The sequence below is a fragment of the Spea bombifrons genome, chromosome 2, assembly GCF_027358695.1.
Source record: "Spea bombifrons isolate aSpeBom1 chromosome 2, aSpeBom1.2.pri, whole genome shotgun sequence".
Lineage (NCBI taxonomy): Eukaryota > Metazoa > Chordata > Amphibia > Anura > Pelobatidae > Spea > Spea bombifrons.
In genome coordinates this window covers 48,707,636-48,729,400 of record NC_071088.1, presented here as the reverse complement: position 1 = coordinate 48,729,400, position 21,765 = coordinate 48,707,636, and the positions used below count along the sequence as shown (strand labels likewise).

The window sequence follows — 21,765 nt, the reverse complement described above, 5'->3', positions numbered from 1 at the left end:
CACAGGATTCCCTAACCCCAGCTGAAACGCTGGCAACCGGACAGAGCATCGCTGGCCTCTGCCCAGCACCTACCAAAGCTGCAGGAATTCAGGGAGATACAGCGGATGACCCGTCTCCCCAGCAGAAGCAGGGAGGTGGAACAGCCGGTCCATCTCCCCAGCGGCAGAACCTAATTCCGGGACCGGATCAACCTGACCTCCCTCCTCAACGGCAGCAGGAGCACCAGGGAGGGGATGCAGGAGGCATCCCTCCCCAGCGGTACCTGGGAGATGGCGACCCGGCCCATCTCCCCAGCAGCAGCAGCAGGAGCACCAATTTTGGGAGGGCATTGATGGGCCAAATAAACTGACTGACTACGGAGTCAACCCGTTTGGGGTCTCATCCTGTGTCAGTCCAATTCGAAGGGGGGAGAATTGTGACGGAAGCCTCCATCACTGGGACCACTGGAGAAGCCTAACTGCCAGCCTCCTCCCTGTTAACTATATTAACTATGGGCCCTGGATTTGTAAAGGCTTCTGTGGCTACCCCCAGCAGTATCATCTCATCACTGGCTGAGGGGATTATCTCCAGCAGACCGCCAGGATCTGCCACCAGGGAGTGACTGCCATTGTTTCAGTTTAATTTTGTATAAATCAGTCCCCCCCCCCATCGTATTGTTAATCCCGTTACTGCCCCTGTTGTATCTGGGAGGCAGATTAAGGGGGCGGTTTGTGTCCCAATATCTTGTTTTATGTTAATGTGTGTTTTGCTGGATATTTCCAGCCCTGTGTGTCCAAAATAAATCAGTCTTCGTTTGGTTTTACCCTACACTGAGTCTCGGCTAGTGACTGGGGAACCGGGGAAAGAGTGGTGTCCCAGGCTAAGGGAGCACAAGACAGCGGAGGTAGTCGGTCGGATTAGCCAGCTCCGTGACACGGGGGTTATCTGTGTCCATCGAGCAGATGTTCATCGGCTGCCAGAGAAGAGTTCCACGCAGCGCGAGGCGGTGGAAGTGCCGGCAGCAGCTGAGGTTACCAGACAGGAGGATCCAAGTCCCCTGCAGCACTGCAGGGGATCTGGATCTTAGTCTCATAGTCAGACCTCTATTTGACGTCTGATTATAAGACAAGCACGATTATAAGATGAGGGGTATTTTTCAGAGCATTTTCTGAAAAACACCTCTGCTTATAATCGAGCAAATACAGTAAATACATACACACACACACACAGATATATATATATATATATATATATATACATAGTGATCAGCCTTAATGTTATGACCACCTGCCTATTATTGTGTAGGTCCCCCTTTTCCCACCAAAACAGCCCTGACGCACGCATGATAAAATAAAAAAAAGGAAACACAAAAAAAGTGAGGCAAAGATGTCAGCAGCAGAAAGGTAGTAAAGAAGGTAGTAAAAAATAGAACAGAAGAAATTAAGAGCACACAAGGCAAAAAGGGGGGGGTTGCTAAAACTGGAAATCCATCTGTCAGTGCTACAGGGCCCAAAGTGCTCGAATCTGGCATTCTCTAGTGTCCTACAATTAATTCTCAGAGCAAACTAAAGAACGGGTGGTTTCATGCTTGAAGGATACGCAACTTGCATGGAAGTAAACGAAGCCCATAAAAGTAGTTTTTTCTGCCAAATTAAATATGGAAAGGAATTTACTTGTTACCGTACAAATAACACCGTAACGCAATGTGCGTAATAAACATGGCTGTGTAAGGGCATCATGCGCATGTCTTATTCACCACCTCAGAATGCGCCACTTGCACAGTCCTGTGTCAGTACTAAGATTAGAAGCAAGAACCGTTGCCGGAAGTGACGACGGAGGAAAGGGAGGATGAAGCCGAAGAGCAATCAGACCCGGACATATGACCGGGACGGTTACAAGAAACGGGCGGCCTGTGTGTGCTTCCGGAGCGGAGCCGAGGATGAAGTTTGTATATTGCATTGTATATTGCATGGGGAGGCTGATGTGTGTATGGAGTTGTGATATCGACAATGATGTATGTAAGTTTTTGTGTGTTTGCGGCAACTAATGGTCGAATTCCATTCTCACTTTTCACTTAAATTCTGGTAGCTTAATTTGTAGGGATGTTTTCCGTTTATGGTAATTTTGTTTATAGTTAGGGTGTCTATTTATAAAAAAAAATTAAGTCTTTTGTCAAAACATTTAGAGAAACTTTAATGCCCTCAGAACCAGGGTTTTTTTCTACTATGTTTACGCTGAACGACTAGAGCAGTTCTTATTCAGCTGTGATTGCCCACTAACTCATTTAGGGTGCCCTATATACGATATATATATATATATATATATATATATATATATATATATATATATAATGTGTGTGTGTATGGCTTTTTTTTTTACAATACTGATTTTGGTATGAAAAATATCTAAAGATGTGGGGAAAATTAGCAAAATAAACCATTTTTTCCAGTTTCACTAAAGGTTAAATATGAATGACAGCCATAGCTGTTTTTAAACAAGATTTTTGAAAAATGTGATATGCTGGGAGTTGGGCCCCAAAAGCGTCCAGAAAAAGAAAAACTGCTAAACAAAAGTATAGATTTCTGACAGTTGACATGCCAAAGTATTTTAATAGGTTCATTTTAACACTCTTTAGTTAACCATTTTAGCGCCAATCTGTCTCAAAGATTGCATTTTTTTTTACTTCATTTTTAACAAACCCATCCTATGCAAACATAGTATGTCAGTACATTATTTTCCCTGGGTAGGTGAAATTACTGAAACTACTTGTGATTTGAAACACTTTTTTTGTTGGCACTGCATGTTTTAAAATTGGAACATGCACATTAGTTTTCACACAGAATTTTGTCCAATCAGTTTGCTCGATCTATATCTCCTTTGAGACACAGTAGAGGTCCCATATTTTAATTTAACCCCCATTAAACCATGTATTTCCAAAAACTGGACCACACAGGAAATCTGATTAGTGGCGTTTTGATATGTCCCGTGCAGTTTAATCCACAGCAAAGCCTTCCAAAGTTGGTGTAACAAAAAAAGAAAATATTTTTCACATTGACTATGCAGCTTCACTTTTTTATGAGAGAACAAGAGAGAGAGCAAATAAAATTTCTTGATTTGTATTCAGCAACAGCAATACCCCACGTACATGGAGAAGTCATGCCTCTCATATGTTGTGGGGCTAAAATTGGAACATATGCACTTCAGTTTTCAAACTTGGAACTGTGACAGGCTACTTACTGCGCCCATGTCCACATGTCTCAGTAGAGGTCCCAAATTTCAGTTTAACACCATAAAACTATATATACCCCTTGAAGATTTAAGACAACCTACTTACCTTTCAGGTTAGTTATTTGCATGCTAGTAGTTTAGTGAAAATGTTCAGGGGCAAGCATATAGTGTAAGGGGTATTGTAGGTGTTCTGTTACAGAATATTGATAGGTGCGGTTAGGTTACAGTACTTTATAGTGTTAGTGATTTATTTTTTTATTAATAATTTGTGTGTAATTGTTTTAATACCCTCTCTCTCTCTTGCTTGGGCAGACCTTGCAAGATTAATACCTTTAAGGGATCTTAGAGGTTAATACCCGTTATTTCAGGATGGCACACTTTGGCATGCTGTACCTGGTACTTTGGTGGTTGTGAAGGGGTTAAGACGCATAGTAATGGAGGCACAAAATATCACTCCATGCTTCTCCACGTCACCTATGTCTTGGTGTTGCATTTCTGTTCAAGATTCCCAATTTGACCTCACAAGGTCCTTTTTTTGGGAGAGTTGCCGTACTAGGTTGCTTAACTGAGCATTTATTTATTTTTTATTTTTTTCTGTCGTTATATGCCAAGGCTAGCTATTCCGTAAATCTTATACGATTGAAAGGTTTGTCACACACAAAGTATTGTGCTTCAAAAAATTACCCCAGTCTACATTCAGCTAATTCCCTACTTTATGAAGATGTGCAGGTTTAACTGTTCTGGGAATTTATAAGCCCCATAGTACTGAATGTGAATCACTGGATGCTGTGGCATTTATGAAACTGAAAAAGTGAAAAAAAATAAACAATTTTCACACGTGAAAGATTGTAAGCTTGTAAGCAGGGCTCTTTCCACATGTATCGTTTTGTCGTAGTCTGTCAATTCTCGTCTTGTCATACCCCTTGAATATATGTATTGTATTAAGTGCTGCGTAAAATGTTGGGGCTATATAAATAATAATTAGGGATGCACCCCTATGTCGGTGGCAGAAAAGGTGGCTGCAAAATGCCGAATAAAAAATAATAAAAAAAAAATACGGCCAGAAATAATCGTTTGCAGGGACCAGGATGCTAACCTGTGCGTTGCTCTGTGCGAACAGCGTCTCTTGTATTTGCCAGGAGAAGCATGAAGCCAGCGGAGTCATGTGAATGCATGTCACATGACTCTGCTCCGTTACTTCTTCCCACTAGGGGGCTGGGGAAGAGAAGTTGTTCACAAAGACAGAGGCAGAGAGATCTGCAGTTCTTGTAAGGCAGTGGGGGAGGGTGTACGAGCAAGTATGCTTGATTAATGGAATGATTAGTATCTGTGAATTAATGAATATATGAATGAGTGTGTGTGATAGCACAGATGTGTAAATGGGGGGGGGGCGGCGGCATAGTGAGCCTGTAATCACACTCCTATCATGCTCAGATTCTAGCATGTACTGGCTACCTGGGCATGATAGGAGTGTGATTGCTGTTAGCAATTATAGTTTGGTGCTATTTTAAAGAAAAAAATGTTTAAAGAAAAAATACATATTAGTGGAATGGTAAAACCGTATTTTATCTACGGTAATGAACAGGAATACATGTATTAACACCTTTTGGTATCTATCAGTTTGTGCAAAAACAAAGTAGTGAAGGACAGTCTGAAAAGATTATATGGAGAGAGACAGTGACCAATATACTTCCCTACTTTCTTGTCACTGGTTCCGGATACCCAGCTGCAGCCCGTACAAAACACTCTCCAAGTGTTTTTCTTGAACAGAAAAAAGGACACTAGGGGGCGCTCGTGTATACCGGTTTAGGAAAATCGAAAAAATAAAACAGAAAAGAACAAATGATTGCGTGGTATTGTATACAAAAAGTGGCGCTGTACGACTAAGTAATGCACTCACACTTTATGTAAACTTTCAGGCTTCAAAAAAACATCCAGTCCTCCGGGTAGATATATAATGGGAATATGCAAGGAAAGCAGAAGACACGTGGGAAACACAATGGTGTAGTATCTAACAATGGTGTGACCCGCAAATATAGAGAGACACAGAAGACACGAGGGAAACACAATGGTGTAGTATCTAACAATGGTGTGACCCGCAAATATAGAGAGACACAGAAGACACGAGGGAAACACAATGGTGTAGTATCTAACAATGGTGTGACCCGCAAATATAGAGAGACACAGAAGACACGTGGGAAACACAATGGTGTAGTATCTAACAATGGTGTGACCCGCAAATATAGAGAGACACAGAAGACACGTGGGAAACACAATGGTGTAGTATCTAACAATGGTGTGACCCGCAAATATAGAGAGACACTGGAGACACTGAGAATCTTAATGAATTCATTAAATATACCAATAACAATAAATTTAATTTAAAATTCACCTCAAATATACAGGAACAACAAATCGAGTTTTTAGATGTGGAGTTGTTCTCAGACGGTAATCAAATATGCTCCAGAAATTACAGCAAACCCACGGACAGGAATGGGTATATAAATTATAATAGCTGCCATCACCCCCAATGGCTCAATAACATCCCAAAGGGCCAACTCCTGAGAGTAAAAAGAAATTGTACAAAAAGGGAGGATTTTGAACTAAAAGCTAAGGAGATCAAACAAAAATTTCTAGAGAAGAACTATCCGGAAGATAAATTAGAGAGTAGCCTCCGTGAGGTAGAGGAAGTGGACAGACAAAAACTACTGGGGAACAAAAACAGGTCCTTCGATACACCAAAGGGGAGGGACTTCAGTTTCTCGTTTTTTACACGATATAATACCCAAGCCAACAAAATTAAGCAAATTATCAATAAACATTGGCATACATTAAAAAGCGATGAAATTTTAAACAAGACGTTACCAGAGAAACCACAAATAATTTTCAAAAAGACAGGATCGTTAAAAACAGTATTGGCCCCAAGCGTCCTTCCAAAACAAATAACAGTACAAAATCCTAATACCGTATTTGCTCGATTATAAGACGACCCCCCAAAATCTGAATATTAACTTAGGAAAAAAAGAAAAAGCCTGAATATAAGACGACCCTAAAGGAAAAAAGTTTTACCAGTAAATGTTAATTCATGTAAACTATTTTTTTTTAATAAAAGCTATGATTGAGAAAAATATTTTTTTTTTGTTTTTATTTCTTTTATATTTTCTATTGTATTTTCCAACCTGTCCCCCAGTTACGCACATCTGCCCCCAGGCTTGCCACACCAATATGGCACTGTGGCCCATGATATGCCTTTTAACCCTCTATATGCCACTGTGCCCCATGGTATGCCTTTTGACCCCCTATGTGCCACTCTGCCTCCAGAAATGCCTTATACCCCTATATCCCATTCTGGCATTTAGGGGGTTAAAATGCATATTATGGGGCAGAGTGGCATATAGGGAGGTATAAGGCATTCCAGGAGGCAGAGTGGCATTAAGGGAGTTAAAAGGCATTATATAGAGCACTCTGCCTCCAGAAATGCCTTATACCCCTATATGCCACTCTGGCATTTAGGGGGTTAAAAGGCATATTATGGGGCAGAGTGGCATATAGGGAGGTATAAGGCATTTCAGGAGGCAGAGTGCACTATTAAATGCCCCCTTAACGCCACTCTGCCTCCTGAAATGCCTTATACCTCCCTATATGCCACTCTGCCCCATAATATGCCTTTTAACCCCCTAAGTGCCAGAGTGGCATATAGGGGTGTAAGGCATTCCAGAAATGCCCTACACACACACACACACACACACACACACACACACACTTACCGGTGCTTCCAATTTCCTGGTGTATTGCCGGGGCAGCGGGTTGACGTCTCATTCCGCGGCAGCCGGAAGGAGGTGGAGTTGGCAGCGGGGGTTTGTATGCGTCCGTCGCAAATACCTTCCCCGGCTGTCAGAGATCAGGAACTCTGGAACAATGATCTCTGACAGTCGGGGAAGGTATTTGCGACGGACGCATACAAACCCCCGCTGCCAACTTCACCTCCGGAAGCACCGGTAAGTGTGTGTGTGGGGGGGGGGGCGACGACAGGAGGATCCAGGTCCCCTGCAGCGGTGCGGGGGATCTGGATCTTAGTCTCCTAATCAGACCTCTATTTGAGGTCTGATTAGAAGACGACCCCGATTATAAGACGAGGGGTATTTTTCAGAGCATTTGCTCTGAAAAAAACCTCGTCTTATAATCGAGCAAATACGGTATGTTTATAGGTAAGAAACCAAATGGGTTTCATAAATGCGGCCATTGTAAAATGTGTATATCACTCCCCAGAAAAATAAATCAATTCATAGGCACATCAACTGGTCAAATATATACTATCAAACACTTTATAAATTGTGTGACTAAAAATATAGTGTATCTATTAGAATGTGGGTGCGGGCTACAATATGTAGGGAGAACGATAAGGCCTATGAAAGAACGAATACTAGAACATCTTGGGAATATAAAAAATAAGGATATCAAACATAGTGTTCCCCGACACTGCAATAGGTGCCCAAAATTCTCTTTAGATACCTTAAAGATCATAGGGATAGATTGGGTCCCCCCCAATTGGAGAGGGGGTAGTACGGTTGACAATCTATCAAGACGGGAAACCGAATGGATTTTTAAATTAAAAACTTTCAAGAAGGGAGGTTTAAATATGGAACTGGATATATTGACATACATGTAATTGGCCTTTCCATATTTAATGGAAATAGAATAAATAAATAATAGGAACACCAATGACCTATTTTTCACACTCAATTTTTATTTACTTTACAATATTTTTTCATTTTTTATTATTTTTCATCATTATATATTTTTATTTTTTCAGTTATCAGTCAATTTTTCTTTATTTCCTTCATGTTTTTTATTTTATTGTTTACATTATCCAGCACTTTAATTCACTTTATTATCATCATTTCCATTTATACAATAACATATACACTCATTTTCATTTTCATTTTCTATTTCATACATCATTCTCATTTATTGAATTACATATATATTTATTTTCTTTTTTCACACATACATAGAACTACAGAGACAAATACTTTCCCAAGTAAACAGATTTTGCATTATATAGATATATCTTTATACATACACAGAACTACAGAGATAAACATTTTCTCAAGTAAACATATTTAGAATTATATATATATATTGTTCACATATTTATTATTACCGTATTTGCTCGATTATAAGACGAGGTTTTTTTCAGAGCAAATGCTCTGAAAAATACCCCTCGTCTTATAATCGGGGTCGTCTTCTAATCAGACCTCAAATAGAGGTCTGATTAGGAGACTAAGATCCAGATCCCCCGCACCGCTGCAGGGGACCTGGATCCTCCTGTCGTCGCCCCCCCCCCCACACTTACCGGTGCTTCCGGGGGTGAAGTTGGCAGCGGGGGTTTGTATGCGTCCGTCGCAAATACCTTCCCCGACTGTCAGAGATCAGAGTTCCAGAGTTCCTGATCTCTGACAGCCGGGGAAGGTATTTGCGACGGACACATACAAACCCCCACTGCCAACTCCACCTCCTTCCGGCTGCCGCGGAATGAGACGTCAACCCGCTGCCCCGGCAATACAGCAGGAAATTGGAAGCACCGGTAAGTAAGTGTGTGTGTGTGTGTGTGTGTGTGTGTGTGTAGGGCATTTCTGGAATGCCTTACACCCCTATATGCCACTCTGGCACTTAGGGGGTTAAAAGGCATATTATGGGGCAGAGTGGCATATAGGGAGGTAAAAGGCATTTCAGGAGGCAGAGTGGCGTTAAGGGGGCATTTAATAGTGCACTCTGCCTGCCTTATACCTCCCTATATGCCACTCTGCCCCATAATATGCATTTTAACCCCCTAAATGCCAGAATGGGATATAGGGGTATAAGGCATTTCTGGAGGCAGAGTGGCACATAGGGGGTCAAAAGGCATACCATGGGGCACAGTGGCATATAGAGGGTTAAAAGGCATATCATGGGCCACAGTGCCATATTGGTGTGGCAAGCCTGGGGGCAGATGTGCGTAACTGGGGGACAGGTTGGAAAATACAAGAAATAAAAACAAAAAAAAAATATTTTTCTCAATCATAGCTTTTATTAAAAAAAATATTTACATGAATTGACATTTACTGGTAAAACTTTTTTCCTTTAGGGTCGTCTTATATTCAGGCTTTTTCTTTTTTTCCTAAGTTAATATTCAGATTTTGGGGGGTCGTCTTATAATCAGGGTCGTCTTATAATCGAGCAAATACGGTATTATTTTTATGTCTATAGCACCATACATCATATCACATAAACACAAGGAATATATTCAGCATTATATATTTTCTCATATTTCTTCATATTTTTTCATAGATTTACTCTCCTATGTTCCTAGCACCATACACTATAGTATATGAACACAATATATAGATCTTTTAATCCAATTAAATATCTATGGAAGGAGAAAAAGAAATACATTGTCTAGTATACAATTTAGAACATTCATCTAACAATATATTTTTCATATACCCCAGACAACATAAAAGAACATTCATTTACCAATACATTTTCCATATACCCGAGACAACATAAAGAAATAAGAGTAATACCTTTCTTCGTGGATGTAATCTCGTCCCCGTCCCTGCTTTGATTCTCTGTATCCAGCACGATCTCGTATACCTAGAATGAGGTAAAGAGACACTGGTAACGGGATCTGTTGCGCCCGATGGTCCCGATGTCCCCCACATGCGGCCCGAGATGCCCCCGGTCTCTGGTACCGCCGGATAGCATGAGAGAATCTGTCTACATACGTTGATAAGCGCGAACTTGTAGTAACATAGTTTTTTTACTCACCGATGTCTTTCTATGGCACGTATCTCCACGGCATACACGGAGGATCAGAGGGATAGACGGAACGTCGATGACGCCGCACGGACTGACGTCAGACGTCGGCAGACCACGATGGCGCCCGGAACATTTAAAAAGAAACACACAGCAAACGATGAACACTCCTGATGAAGTCTACTTGACGAAACGCGTTGAGGATTTAAGGATTTTACAGAGCTCTTTTATTTGGATCTTTTATTTATGGTTTTTAAACATCCCTGAGTGGATATTTGTCAAACCTTTTTATTATTTTGGCTTATAGCCTATAAATAAATTTATTTGATTGGAATATAGTGTGGACTCACCTCCATTCCATCACAAAGCACCAGCTCACATCCGGGAAACACGGAAAAGTGTTCCACAGCACGGAGGAGAAATACCAGGAATACACATCTGATGGGTGTTATACCCTTGTAGTAAGTGTAAGTGTCTCTCTATATTTGCGGGTCACACCATTGTTAGATACTACACCATTGTGTTTCCCACGTGTCTTCTGCTTTCCTTGCATATTCCCATTATATATCTACCCGGAGGACTGGATGTTTTTTTGAAGCCTGAAAGTTTACATAAAGTGTGAGTGCATTACTTAGTCGTACAGCGCCACTTTTTGTATACAATACCACGCAATCATTTGTTCTTTTCTGTTTTATTTTTTCGATTTTCCTAAACCGGTATACACGAGCGCCCCCTAGTGTCCTTTTTTCTGTATCTATCAGTTTGTCAGCATATTTTATATAGAGACAGAAAACCAATAGCCATTTTAAGGTCCCCCCAACTTAATTCATAATGCACCTTACTTATTGATATGCCACTCTGCCCCTAATATGCTTTATAACCCCTGATATGCTTTATTCTAGAAATGCATACCTGCCCCTCCAGATATGCTTTATGCCCCCTAGAAGTGCCGCTCTGCCCCCCCTTATATCCCACTCTGCTTCCTAGAAGTGCCCCCTGACTTACCAATGCACCCCCAGACTGCCTGGTGTCTATAACGGAGAAGCACCGGCGGAAGTGCCGACAATGGAGACTGTCTACGCACATTGCGCAGAAGAGGAGGATTCAGGTCCCCTACAGCGCTGCAGGGGATCTGGATCCTAACCCTGCTGCTGAAATGAAAAAGAAAAAACAATAAACACGCGCCCGTAACTGCATGTCCCAGGCTTTGGGGCAACACGAACTGCGCATCCCTTCGCTAAACCCCGAATATAATCGGGCCGATACGGTGTGTATATATATGTGTAATATTGTCATTGATTCACTTTTATTAAAAGTAAGTAATACACCAATATTGGACAGAAAAATTCCATAACACTATTAATAGTAATAAATATATGTAAATTAACAGCAATCACACTCCTATCATGCTAAGTCAGCCAGTACATGCTGGAATATGGGTATGATAGGAGTGTGATTGCTGTTAGCAATTTATATATATATATATATATATATATATATATATATATATATATATATATATATATAATCAGGGCTCGACAAATCCCAGGCGCCAGGTCGCCATGGCGCCTAGATTTTGTCAGCCTCTTACATCCAGAAAAAAATGTGGATGTAAGAGGCTGAGTCACCACACGGGGGCGCTGCTGCTGCTGTCTGCCCAGGAGTCTGGCGCCTAGATTCACAACAAATTTGTCAAGCCCTGATATATATATATATATATATATATATATATATATATATATATATATATATATATATAATTACTAGGTCTGCAACTAACGATTATTTTAATAATCGATTAGTTGGCCGATTATTTTGTCGATTAATCGGATAAAAAAAATACATTATTTTAAATTGAAGAAAAATTGCAATAAAAAACGTACAATTTACACTTTCATCTCTTTATTGCAATGGCCTCTCTCTATTCACCTTCTTATTTTACTGACATAATAATAAAAGCTACAAGAACCCAAACACAGTGTTTCTCAAACTAGGTTTTAATACAAAGCTATTAGAAAATATTAATTCATATGTTAACTATGTTTCATATTTAATAAAAACTGAGAAAAAAACCTTGTTTAATTTTTTTTTATTTACCAAACTGCCCCCAGTTATGCACATCTGACCCCCAGCTTGCCACTCTGCCCCCATATATGCCTTATACCTCTTATATGCCAGATTCCACTGTGCCCCCTGATATGCCACTGTGCCCCCTGATATGCCACTGTGCCCCCTGATATGCCTTATACTCCTTATATGCCAGTGATATGCAACTGAGCCCCCTGATATACCTTTTACCCCCAGATTTGTTTTATGCCCCCCTGATATGCCTAATATCGATGTCTTATACCCCCTATATGCCACTGAGCCCCCTGATATACCTTTTACCCCAGATATGTTTATGCCCCCCTGATATGCCTAATATCCATATGCCTTATACCCCCGATATGCCCTAAAAATTCATAATACCCCCCATACACCACTATAACTCACCCATACACCACTCTGGCTCCTCCCCCTCCCATACACCACTCTGACTCCTCCCCCCTCTCATACTCCACTCTGCCTCCTCCCCCCTCCCATACACCACTCTGCCTCCTCCCCTGCCCATACATCACTTTGGCTCCTCCCCTCCCATACATCACTTTGGCTCCTCCCCCTCCCATAATCCACTCTGCCTCCTCCCATACACCACTCTGGCTCCTCCCCCTCCCATACTCCACTCTGCCTCCTCCCATACATCACTCTGCCTCCCCCCTCCCATACATCACTTTGCCTCCTCCCCCCTCCCATACTCCACTCTGCCTCCTCCCCCCTCCCATACTCCACTCTGCCTCCTGTGAACCTCCGTTTCTTACAAGACACCAGGGAGCCGGGTAGAGAGGCAGAGTGGCGTATGAGAGGGGGAGGAGCCAGAGTGGTGTATTGGAGGGTGGCTCCCATACACCCCTCTGACTCCTCCCCCCTCCCATACACCGCTCTGCCTCTCTACCCGGCTCCGTTACTGAAGGCACTTTCACTGCAGCTTCATAGAAGCCACATTGTAAGTGAAGGGCAGTAACGGAGTCTGTCTGTGCGATGCAGACCCCCACCGGCTGACAGAGAGGATGATTCTCTGTCAGCCGGTGGGGGTCTGCATCGCACAGACAGACTCCCTTACTCACCTTCACTTACACTGAGGCTTCTATGAAGCTGCAGTGAAAGTGCCTTCAGTAACGGAGCCGGGTAGAGAGGCAGAGCGGTGTATGGGAGGGGGGAGGAGGCAGATGGGAGGGAGGAGAGACGGAAGTGAGAGACCGGCCGACAGTGAGGAGAATCCAGGTCTCCTGCAGCGTTGCAGGGGATCTGGATTCTAGTGTTATAATCCAATCTCTGTTTGAGGTCGGATTATATAAGGAGAGGAGTTTTTCAGAGCATTTGCTCTGAAAAAAACCTCTTTTTATAATCGATAAAAATCGATCCGATTAATCGATAATGAAAATCGTTGACAACGATTTTCATTATCGATTATTATCGATTTTATCGATTAGTTGTTTCAGCCCTAATAATTACATAAGTAATGGTGGGTAAAAGGTGATGGAAACCCTTCCACTTAAATTTAAGGCGTAGTAGAAGTATTATTAAACACTCATCTACAGACACCAGACAAGCCAGAAGGCTTGTTTTTCCCTCAGAAATCTCATGGTGCTTCCACAACCACAAGGGATTCTGGGTAGGCGCATGCAAATAAGGTTAACAATTATCACCTTTGCCTCTATATCCACTTTATACATGGATCCCTTGAAAGTAATTGCCCGCTGTACAAGACATATATGTATGATATAATATTTTTTTTTTTTTGTCCAGTTTTGGTGTGTTACTTACTTATAATAATAATTATTAAAAATGTTTTTATTTAAGGTGTGTGTGGGGGGTCATTTACCTCCTGTTTACCTACCTGTAGCATTTTCTGGAAGTGAAGTTTTAAATGGGAAACGTACTGCACCAGGTTTTACCTATATTTCTAACAGCCTCTGGGATTTTGTCAGATGAAATCTGAAACCATTTGGAGCTGTTATTGCAGAAACGTGTATCTTCTCCCTGGATTTTCCATTTTTGATATTTTTTTTTAAAAAAAAGCATGGTATGTTCCTATTTCCAACACGTAAATATCTACTTTTTATACAAAGCATAGTTATTTCTCATTGCCCAATACGGCTGGAGTATTTTCCCTCCTACATCAATTCCCCAAAATGTTTTGTACACCTTAATTCAGACTGGTTTCCTCTGTATACCAGCCACAGGCAGACTGGTCTCCTTGTGGATTGTGGTAAGGAGGCACACATCACTTTTGTCCTGGAATTTAATTGCCTAGACCTCCCCTTGGCGCAAAGCTCATGATTTCCCCCTTTTTTAGATGTCTGTTTACCAGCTTCTTTGGGAAATCTTTAATGTTTTTATGTATCATCACCCAATCTGCAGTATCAAAACACAACAGAAACTTGACACTGGTATAGTAATTTACTACTTATAAACCTTATCCTGGAGGTGAGTGTTTAGGGGACTCTTAAATATTAATTTTACAATGTATGAAACTTCCCCAAAAACAATAGCCAAGCACTTTACTATTTAAGTCTCTGAAGTATAATACCATTTTTACAGACATTAACCCCTTCAGTCCCCTATGGATGTACCGGTACATCCATAAAACGCATCTCAAGAAACCCTTATGAACAAACCGGTATGTCCTGACCTTTTTTCAGTGGCAGGGACAGCAGCAGAGATCTGGGCTCCCCTCTGTCTTCCAGTCTCAGAGGGTGACCTCTTGTTCTTTGTATATTTCTGTTGATGAACAGGTCACTCTACAGTTCTATATATTGGCCCTGCATATATTTATATAATGTTATCATATCCCCTCTGAGATGACGTATATAATTTAAACTTTTTCAGTCTCTCTTCATAACTAGTATCTCCCAATCCCCTTATTAATTTTGTAGCCATCTGCTATAACTGAGAAACCAGGGTTGTTTTGTTCGATGCGGTTGTCTACCTTATTGATAAGTCACATCAGCCATAAACCCGCATTTGTCATTAAAAGTGACTTTTTTTTGAACCAATTCATTACTCAAATCACCGAGTAGAATGGCTCATGGGTAAACTGCAATGAAATCTATTCACTATAATCTAAACCACTACGTGTTTTTAGCCTCTTTAGAAATTTAGACTATTTGAATATGGTACTTGTAATTGTTTATTGTGATTAGTTGTTTAAATGAGAAGTCGTGCATGTATTCTGAGGTCTCAGGCTTTGACACTGCATAGTTTACAGTTCAAAATACAGTTTCACGTGTAATGCTTCAGTCCCAGGGGTTTTTGGTACCGCAAGTTTTTTGCGGTATGCAAGTTCAGCGATTATTCCCCTTTCCTGCTAATAGTTTACCCATGTAAACTATATTTTGTTTTATCATGGAGAGAGGGCTTTCTTTTGATACTATAGTTAATCAGCTGAAAATGAAGGATGAGAAATTTAGTAAAAACTAGCATAAATTAGAAAAAAATTAACTATTTTCCCCCCTCCTAACAAAATTAGGTAAAGTGAGAGAAAATCCCCTCCAAATGGATCAATTCCGGTGTCCTGATTTCAGAAATACCTCATTTATATAGAATTTCCATACTTTCCCAGCACTTCTAGCGAACATTCTATAAAGGTGTACATTATTCTTTACAAAGCCGTAGAATGTTTACGTTAGGTATGATGGGATTGCAACTTTAATTTTAAACAAATAAACCAAAAATACCCACAAAAGTATATATATCTATAAAGCAGACAACCCAAACTATCGTATTAGGGGTATTTGGGCATTCTTCATGCAGCTATTTGGCCACCAATCACTGTCAAAGTTGGCCGCAGAAATTATTTCCTGCGCTTTTTTTCACCAAAACACTTCCGTGTTGCTTAGATTTTTTTGCACAGGGTATGTGTTACGGCAGAGAAACCCGGGCCAACATTGTTTAGCTGCATCTCCTAATTTCTCACTCTCCTCCCTGCGATCCCCTGCAATCTCCATGCAAGTCCCCATAGACTTGCATAGAGATCACAGTGTCTGATCAGTGCCTCTTCGGAGCGTTCGGATACCCCAGCAGGGTCTAGAAGACCCTGCAAAGGATACCCTGTCCACCGATGACCCTCCGGGTGACGTCAGCAGTGACGTGACCCGGAAGGGAATGCCTGATCGTGTGATCGGGCATTTAAAACAGTTTTCCAGTGTTTGCGTCAGCAGCTGTTACAGGTGATTGCATAGACGACAAAGGAAGGTATTCTTTACAGTGAGAACAATAAATAATAAATTCACTGCCAAGGGAGGTGGTGTTATCAAAAACACTAGATGCCTTCAATAGGTGCACTATTTGTGCGTTTTTTACTTTAGATGCTTTATTAAAACGGCCTACTTTGATGTACCATTTCACAATAGTACCAGATCAAAATAGTAAATTATAATACGTGAACACTTGTTTGTGTCACAGCTTACAGATTCGTTTTACTTAGATGAGTTTACCTCCAATAAAAAATTGGTTTGTTGTGTTTTGTGGAGGAATTTTGCATTCGTTCCTGGCACTGCCTGTTTGACACTAGCTTAGGTGTATGTAATGGAAATATATTGCTTCTGGTTGATAAGTTGTGGAAAAGTATTATCTCCTGTCAAACCTCTAGATGGCAGAGGCGTTCTAGATTAATGTCTTTTCTAGTATGGAAAATTATTAAAAGTATTAACTAATATTAACATCTAGTGGTATTACTTAGTCGTAAATCTCAACATAAGTTCTAATGTTGAAAAAAGATTTTTCTTTTTAGGTAAAACTTTACTGCTGCCGTCTAATATATTTTGTTATTTTATATTAATCTCTTTGAATAGATCCCTGCCTGGCTCCATTAATTATAAAGCTGATCCCTAAATTTGTCACCCTAAGGTAATTATTATGGACATAATCACAGATAACTTGTTAATTTATATTAGTAGTTGTAAAGTGCAGATTAAATGTTTTTGCAGAACATTTTAGGTATTTATGCATAGAAAGCAGTTATAAATTGGTGTTTAAATCAAATGCCATCATATGCATTTTAATACAAATGATAGCTGAGTGGTCCTTTTAAATTGATGTGGTGTCCTTGCAAATGCATAGGGAGATTCTGGCATGGTGAGAATCTTCTGAGCATGGGAAGCCACAGCTTCTCTCTAAGGTAAGTACGTTTTCCCCTTTTAAAATAATGCGTATTCAAGTATTCATGAAGTACTTTATTATGCATTGATGTTTGGTGAGTCTGCCTGGGACACAAAACTTGCTGGCAGTGCAATAAATGACACTCAAGGAGTACAAGTGGTACGAATAAGAAAATAAAAATAAAGGAGCAGTAATAAAAAGTTAAATGACTAGGGAAATATCTTAATCATTATATGAAAATATTTCAGATATAGTTTTAGATGCTTTAAAGGTAGTGTGTGTTGAAACTGGGGCGGCAACTAACGATTATTTTCATAATAGATTAGTTGGCCGATTGAAACGATTAATCGGGTAAAAAAAAAATATGCAAATTTTTTGTTTATTTAAAATAAAAAATTATAATTTACATTAAGATGTGCAATTAACACTTTTATCTCTTTATCACAATGGCATTTCACAATTTGCCTTCTTATTTTACTGACATAATAATTAGTTATATTTTAACAAGAACCCCAAAAATACCAAAAAAAGCTTTACTAGTAAATATTCATGTAAACTATTTTTGCCCAGTTATGAACATCTCACCCCCAGCTTGCCTCTCTGCCCCAGGAATGGCTTATGCCCCCATATATGCCTTATACCCTCCTATATGTCAGAGATGCCACTGTGCCCCCTTATACCTCCTATATGCCACTCTGTCCCTGATATGCCTTATAGCCCACTATATGCCACTGATATGCCACTGTGCCCCCCTGATATGCCTCCATGCCCCCTGATATGCATTTTACCATTGATATGCCACCATGCCCCCTGATATGCCTTTTACCCTTGATATACCACCATGCCCCCTGATATGCCTTTTACCCCTAAATGCCACTGAGATGCCACTGTGCCCCCTGATATGCCTATATGCCACTGTGCCCCCTGATATGACTTATGCTCCCCCTGATATAAGAAAAACTGACATCGCTAAAATAGGTATAAAAATATATGCTTTAATACAGGGCTTGACAAATCCCAGGTCGTCATGGCGACAAAGAATTTTGTCCTGGCGCCTAGGTGTTTGTCAGCCTCTTACATCCACAAAAAAGGAGTCTGGGCAGACCAGCACAGCCACTCAGAGCCCGCCCCCGAGCCTGAGATCACTCCCACGGAGTGATCCTGTAGGCTGAAAACGCGGTTGCGGGAAAACCAGCAATCGTGTTTTCAGCTGCCACAGGCAGCTTCAGGGAAGGGGGTTGTGTGGGGACCTGACCCCCCCCCCAGCTGCCTGATCGCTCCATCAGAGCGACAGTGCAGCGTTAACCCCTTCAATGCTGCGAATGCGGCATTTTAGGGGTTAATTCCTGTTTTGTACGGGGCTCTGCTGCTGGTGGTCTGCCTGGAAGCCCAGGCAGACCAGCAACAGCAAAAACGAGCCCCCACAAGCCCTTTGATGACTTCTGTAGACATGGAAGCCTACAGCAGTCATCACAGACTCCCCCTGCAATGGCTGGTCTATAGACCAGCAATTGCGTCCCAGCTGCCAGAGGCAGCTTCAGGGACAGGGGAGAGGGTTCTTCGATCTCCACATGAGTGTGGAGAACAGCCCCAACCCTCCCCTGCTGCCCGATCGCTCCATGAGAGCGACAGTGCAGCGTTAACCCCTTCAATGCCACAATTGTGTATGACAGATTCGTGGCATTGCAGGGGTTAACATTTGTCCACACAAGCTTGTGGGGACTAAATATCAGTCAATGCTGTGCTCCAATTTAACATCAGCATTGAAAGAGTTAAAAAAAACAAAACAAAAAAAAACAGCACTGACCTGAAAGTCCAGGGTGAGTTTAGTAAGTGGGCTGATGATGATCGGATCACTACTGACCAACCAATCCTGGCTCCTAACTTTTTTAGCTGGCGTCTAGATTCACAACAAATTTGTCAAGCCCTGCTTTAATAAATATAGAAAAAAATAAATAAATACACAATACAATATAAATATATGTACAATATAAACAATAAATCAAATATTACAGTAATCAAAAAATAAAAAACACAAATTAAAGAATGCACCTAATTAATAGATCCTGAAAATTTTTTACCTGCCCCACCAGGGGTAAATATATCAACAGAAGAAACACGGGCCAAATGAGCATAAAAATAAAGATGGTAGTCCAGGCTTAGCTTACCCAGTGCTGCTTACTTGTCCTGTTTTTCTTCTGTTGATATATTAACCCCTGGTGGGGCAGTGAAGGGGAGTTGCGGAGGTTGCGCACATCGCACACTAAAATCCAAATCCCCTGCAGCGCTGTAGGGGACCTGGATCCTCTCTGGCAGCCGGTAGGGGTCTGTGCGATGTGCGCAGACAGCCGCTTCTCCTCTCCACTTCCGTTGGGGCTTCCATGATGGAAGCCGCACCGGAAGGTCATGTGACGCCGGGTTCAGTAATAGAAGCCTCAGCGGAAGTGGAGGGGAGCAGCGGAGAATGTCTACCCGTTTTGCACAGACCCTAACCGGATGGCAGAGAGGATCCAGGTCTCCTGCAGCTTTGCGGGGAATCTGTATTCTAGTGTTATAATCCGATCTCTATTTGAGGTCGGATTATAGAAGGAGGGGAGTTTTTCAGAGCATTTGCTCTGAAAAAACTCATTTTATAAATCGATAAAAATCTATTCAACTAATCGTTGCCGACGATTTTCATATTCGATTGTTATCGATTTTATCGATTCGTTGTTGCAGCCCTAGTTGAAACAATGATCTTAATAGGACAGTCTCGTTTGCTGTTCAGACGCATACTTTTCATCTGCAGCAGATATTAAGTATTATTGGCAAAACAAAAGCTGTAACCAAAATTGGTGAGTAGAGCAGGTATAGATTGATGAGTAAGGGTACATCAGCTGGATGCCCACAGGGAAGTTTACCTTTTTAGTTATGGGACTTTGTGAAGTGATTTTGTTGCCATTTTATCAGGCTTGTCAACTCTTATTGGGGAACTTTGGTACTGTTACCTGATTTATATAGTGGTAAACCGGACATAACAAATATTGCATTAAATAACAATTTAGACTTTAGAAACAAAACATAAGCAGTGATCTGCTCTAATGATTTTACAATATACAGCACCACATGTGTTAAATCCAGAAAAAGCAATATTGGATACTTCTACATTTTTCAGTATTCATGTCTAGACATGCATTACCTGTCTTGAAACTTGGCAGTTGTATCTTGAGGAACAAAGGTCTTTGGTAACATGATATAGCTCTTCAAAAGCTATCAGACATGGGCTGTTTTCCTGGAAACAGAAATGTTATTTTGACTCCAGTCTACTTCTTGATGCCATGTATGCACACTTATTTTTCTCCAGTTGTTCCATGATAATCAGCAGTGATTCCTAACACTGCCAGTTAGGGATAGACCGAAACCGAAAATTCAGCATTCACTTGACCGAAACCGAAAAAAAAAAAAGTAAATAACATCAAAATTTGACAGAAAAATTCAAATCGAGTAAATTTTATATATATATATATATATATATATATATATATATATATATATATATATATATATATATATATATATATATATATATATATATATAGTGTGTGTGTGTGTATGTGTTACTGAATTTGAATATTTCTGTCAAATTTGGAGAGTGTTTCTGTGGGATTTTTTCCATTTATCCAGTAGAGCATTTGTGAGGTCGGGCACTGATGTTCAAAGGTGTTCGATGGTGTTGAGGTCAGGGCTCTGTGCGGGCAGGGTAAAACTCATCCAACCCTGTTTTTATGTGTGTTAATGTATGTTGGATTGTGTGCATGTGTATAAGATTGTGATATTGGAGTGTGTGTTACTGTTACAATGTTTGTGAGCATGATGTAAACGTGTGTTACTGTGTGGTGTTAAGAGTAAGTTTTTGGTGTCAGCATGAGTCCATGTGTTAGTATTTGGTGTTAGTGCGCGTGTGTGTCAACGTATGGTGTTATCGAGTGTTTGTTGTTTTATGGTATAGTAGAAGTATTATTAAACACTCATCTACAGACACCAGACGGCTTGTTTTTCCCTCCGAAATCTCATGGTGCTGCCACAACCACAAGGGATTCTGGGTAGGCACATGCAAATAAGGTTAACAATTATTTGTTAACCTTAATTGCCTCTATATCCACTTTATACATGGATCCCTGTAAAGTGTGTGATAGATGTTGCTTGCTTCCAGTTACATGCGGTGGTCAGGTTTGCTGCCAATATTAAATGTTAATGGTACTTTGCTTTGAAAATGTATAAGATATATGAGTAGATCTACTGTAGTTAATCTGTTGTTGAAATACAGTATTTAAAATATGCATTCACATATTAGGTAATTGCTACATTTTTGCATCCCAGTTTTGCTTGCGGGGAGGACTGTTCATCTTAACAGCTTATATCATCTGAGGGAATAGCCATAACTGAGAAACCCAAGAGTGGAACCTATTCATTAATGGCTGAAGCACCATTCCACTGTTTGATGTACTTTATAACTAGTGGAAAACCATGATACAACCTTTTTTCTTTGAGCAGCATGACTTGTACTTGTGTATGATTCT

General features: G+C 40.7%; 1 protein-coding gene across 1 annotated transcript in view; it reads left to right on the top strand.

Annotated features, from left to right (window-relative positions):
- Positions 1-1,793: 1,793 nt before the first annotated feature.
- Positions 1,794-21,765, top strand: part of NUDT3 (nudix hydrolase 3) — a 32,805-nt gene continuing 12,833 nt past the window's right edge. The window contains exon 1 of the mRNA XM_053457857.1: positions 1,794-1,924. Within this exon, the coding sequence (XP_053313832.1) occupies positions 1,829-1,924 (96 nt within the window). The 5' untranslated portion in view covers positions 1,794-1,828. The remainder of the gene's footprint in view (positions 1,925-21,765) is intronic.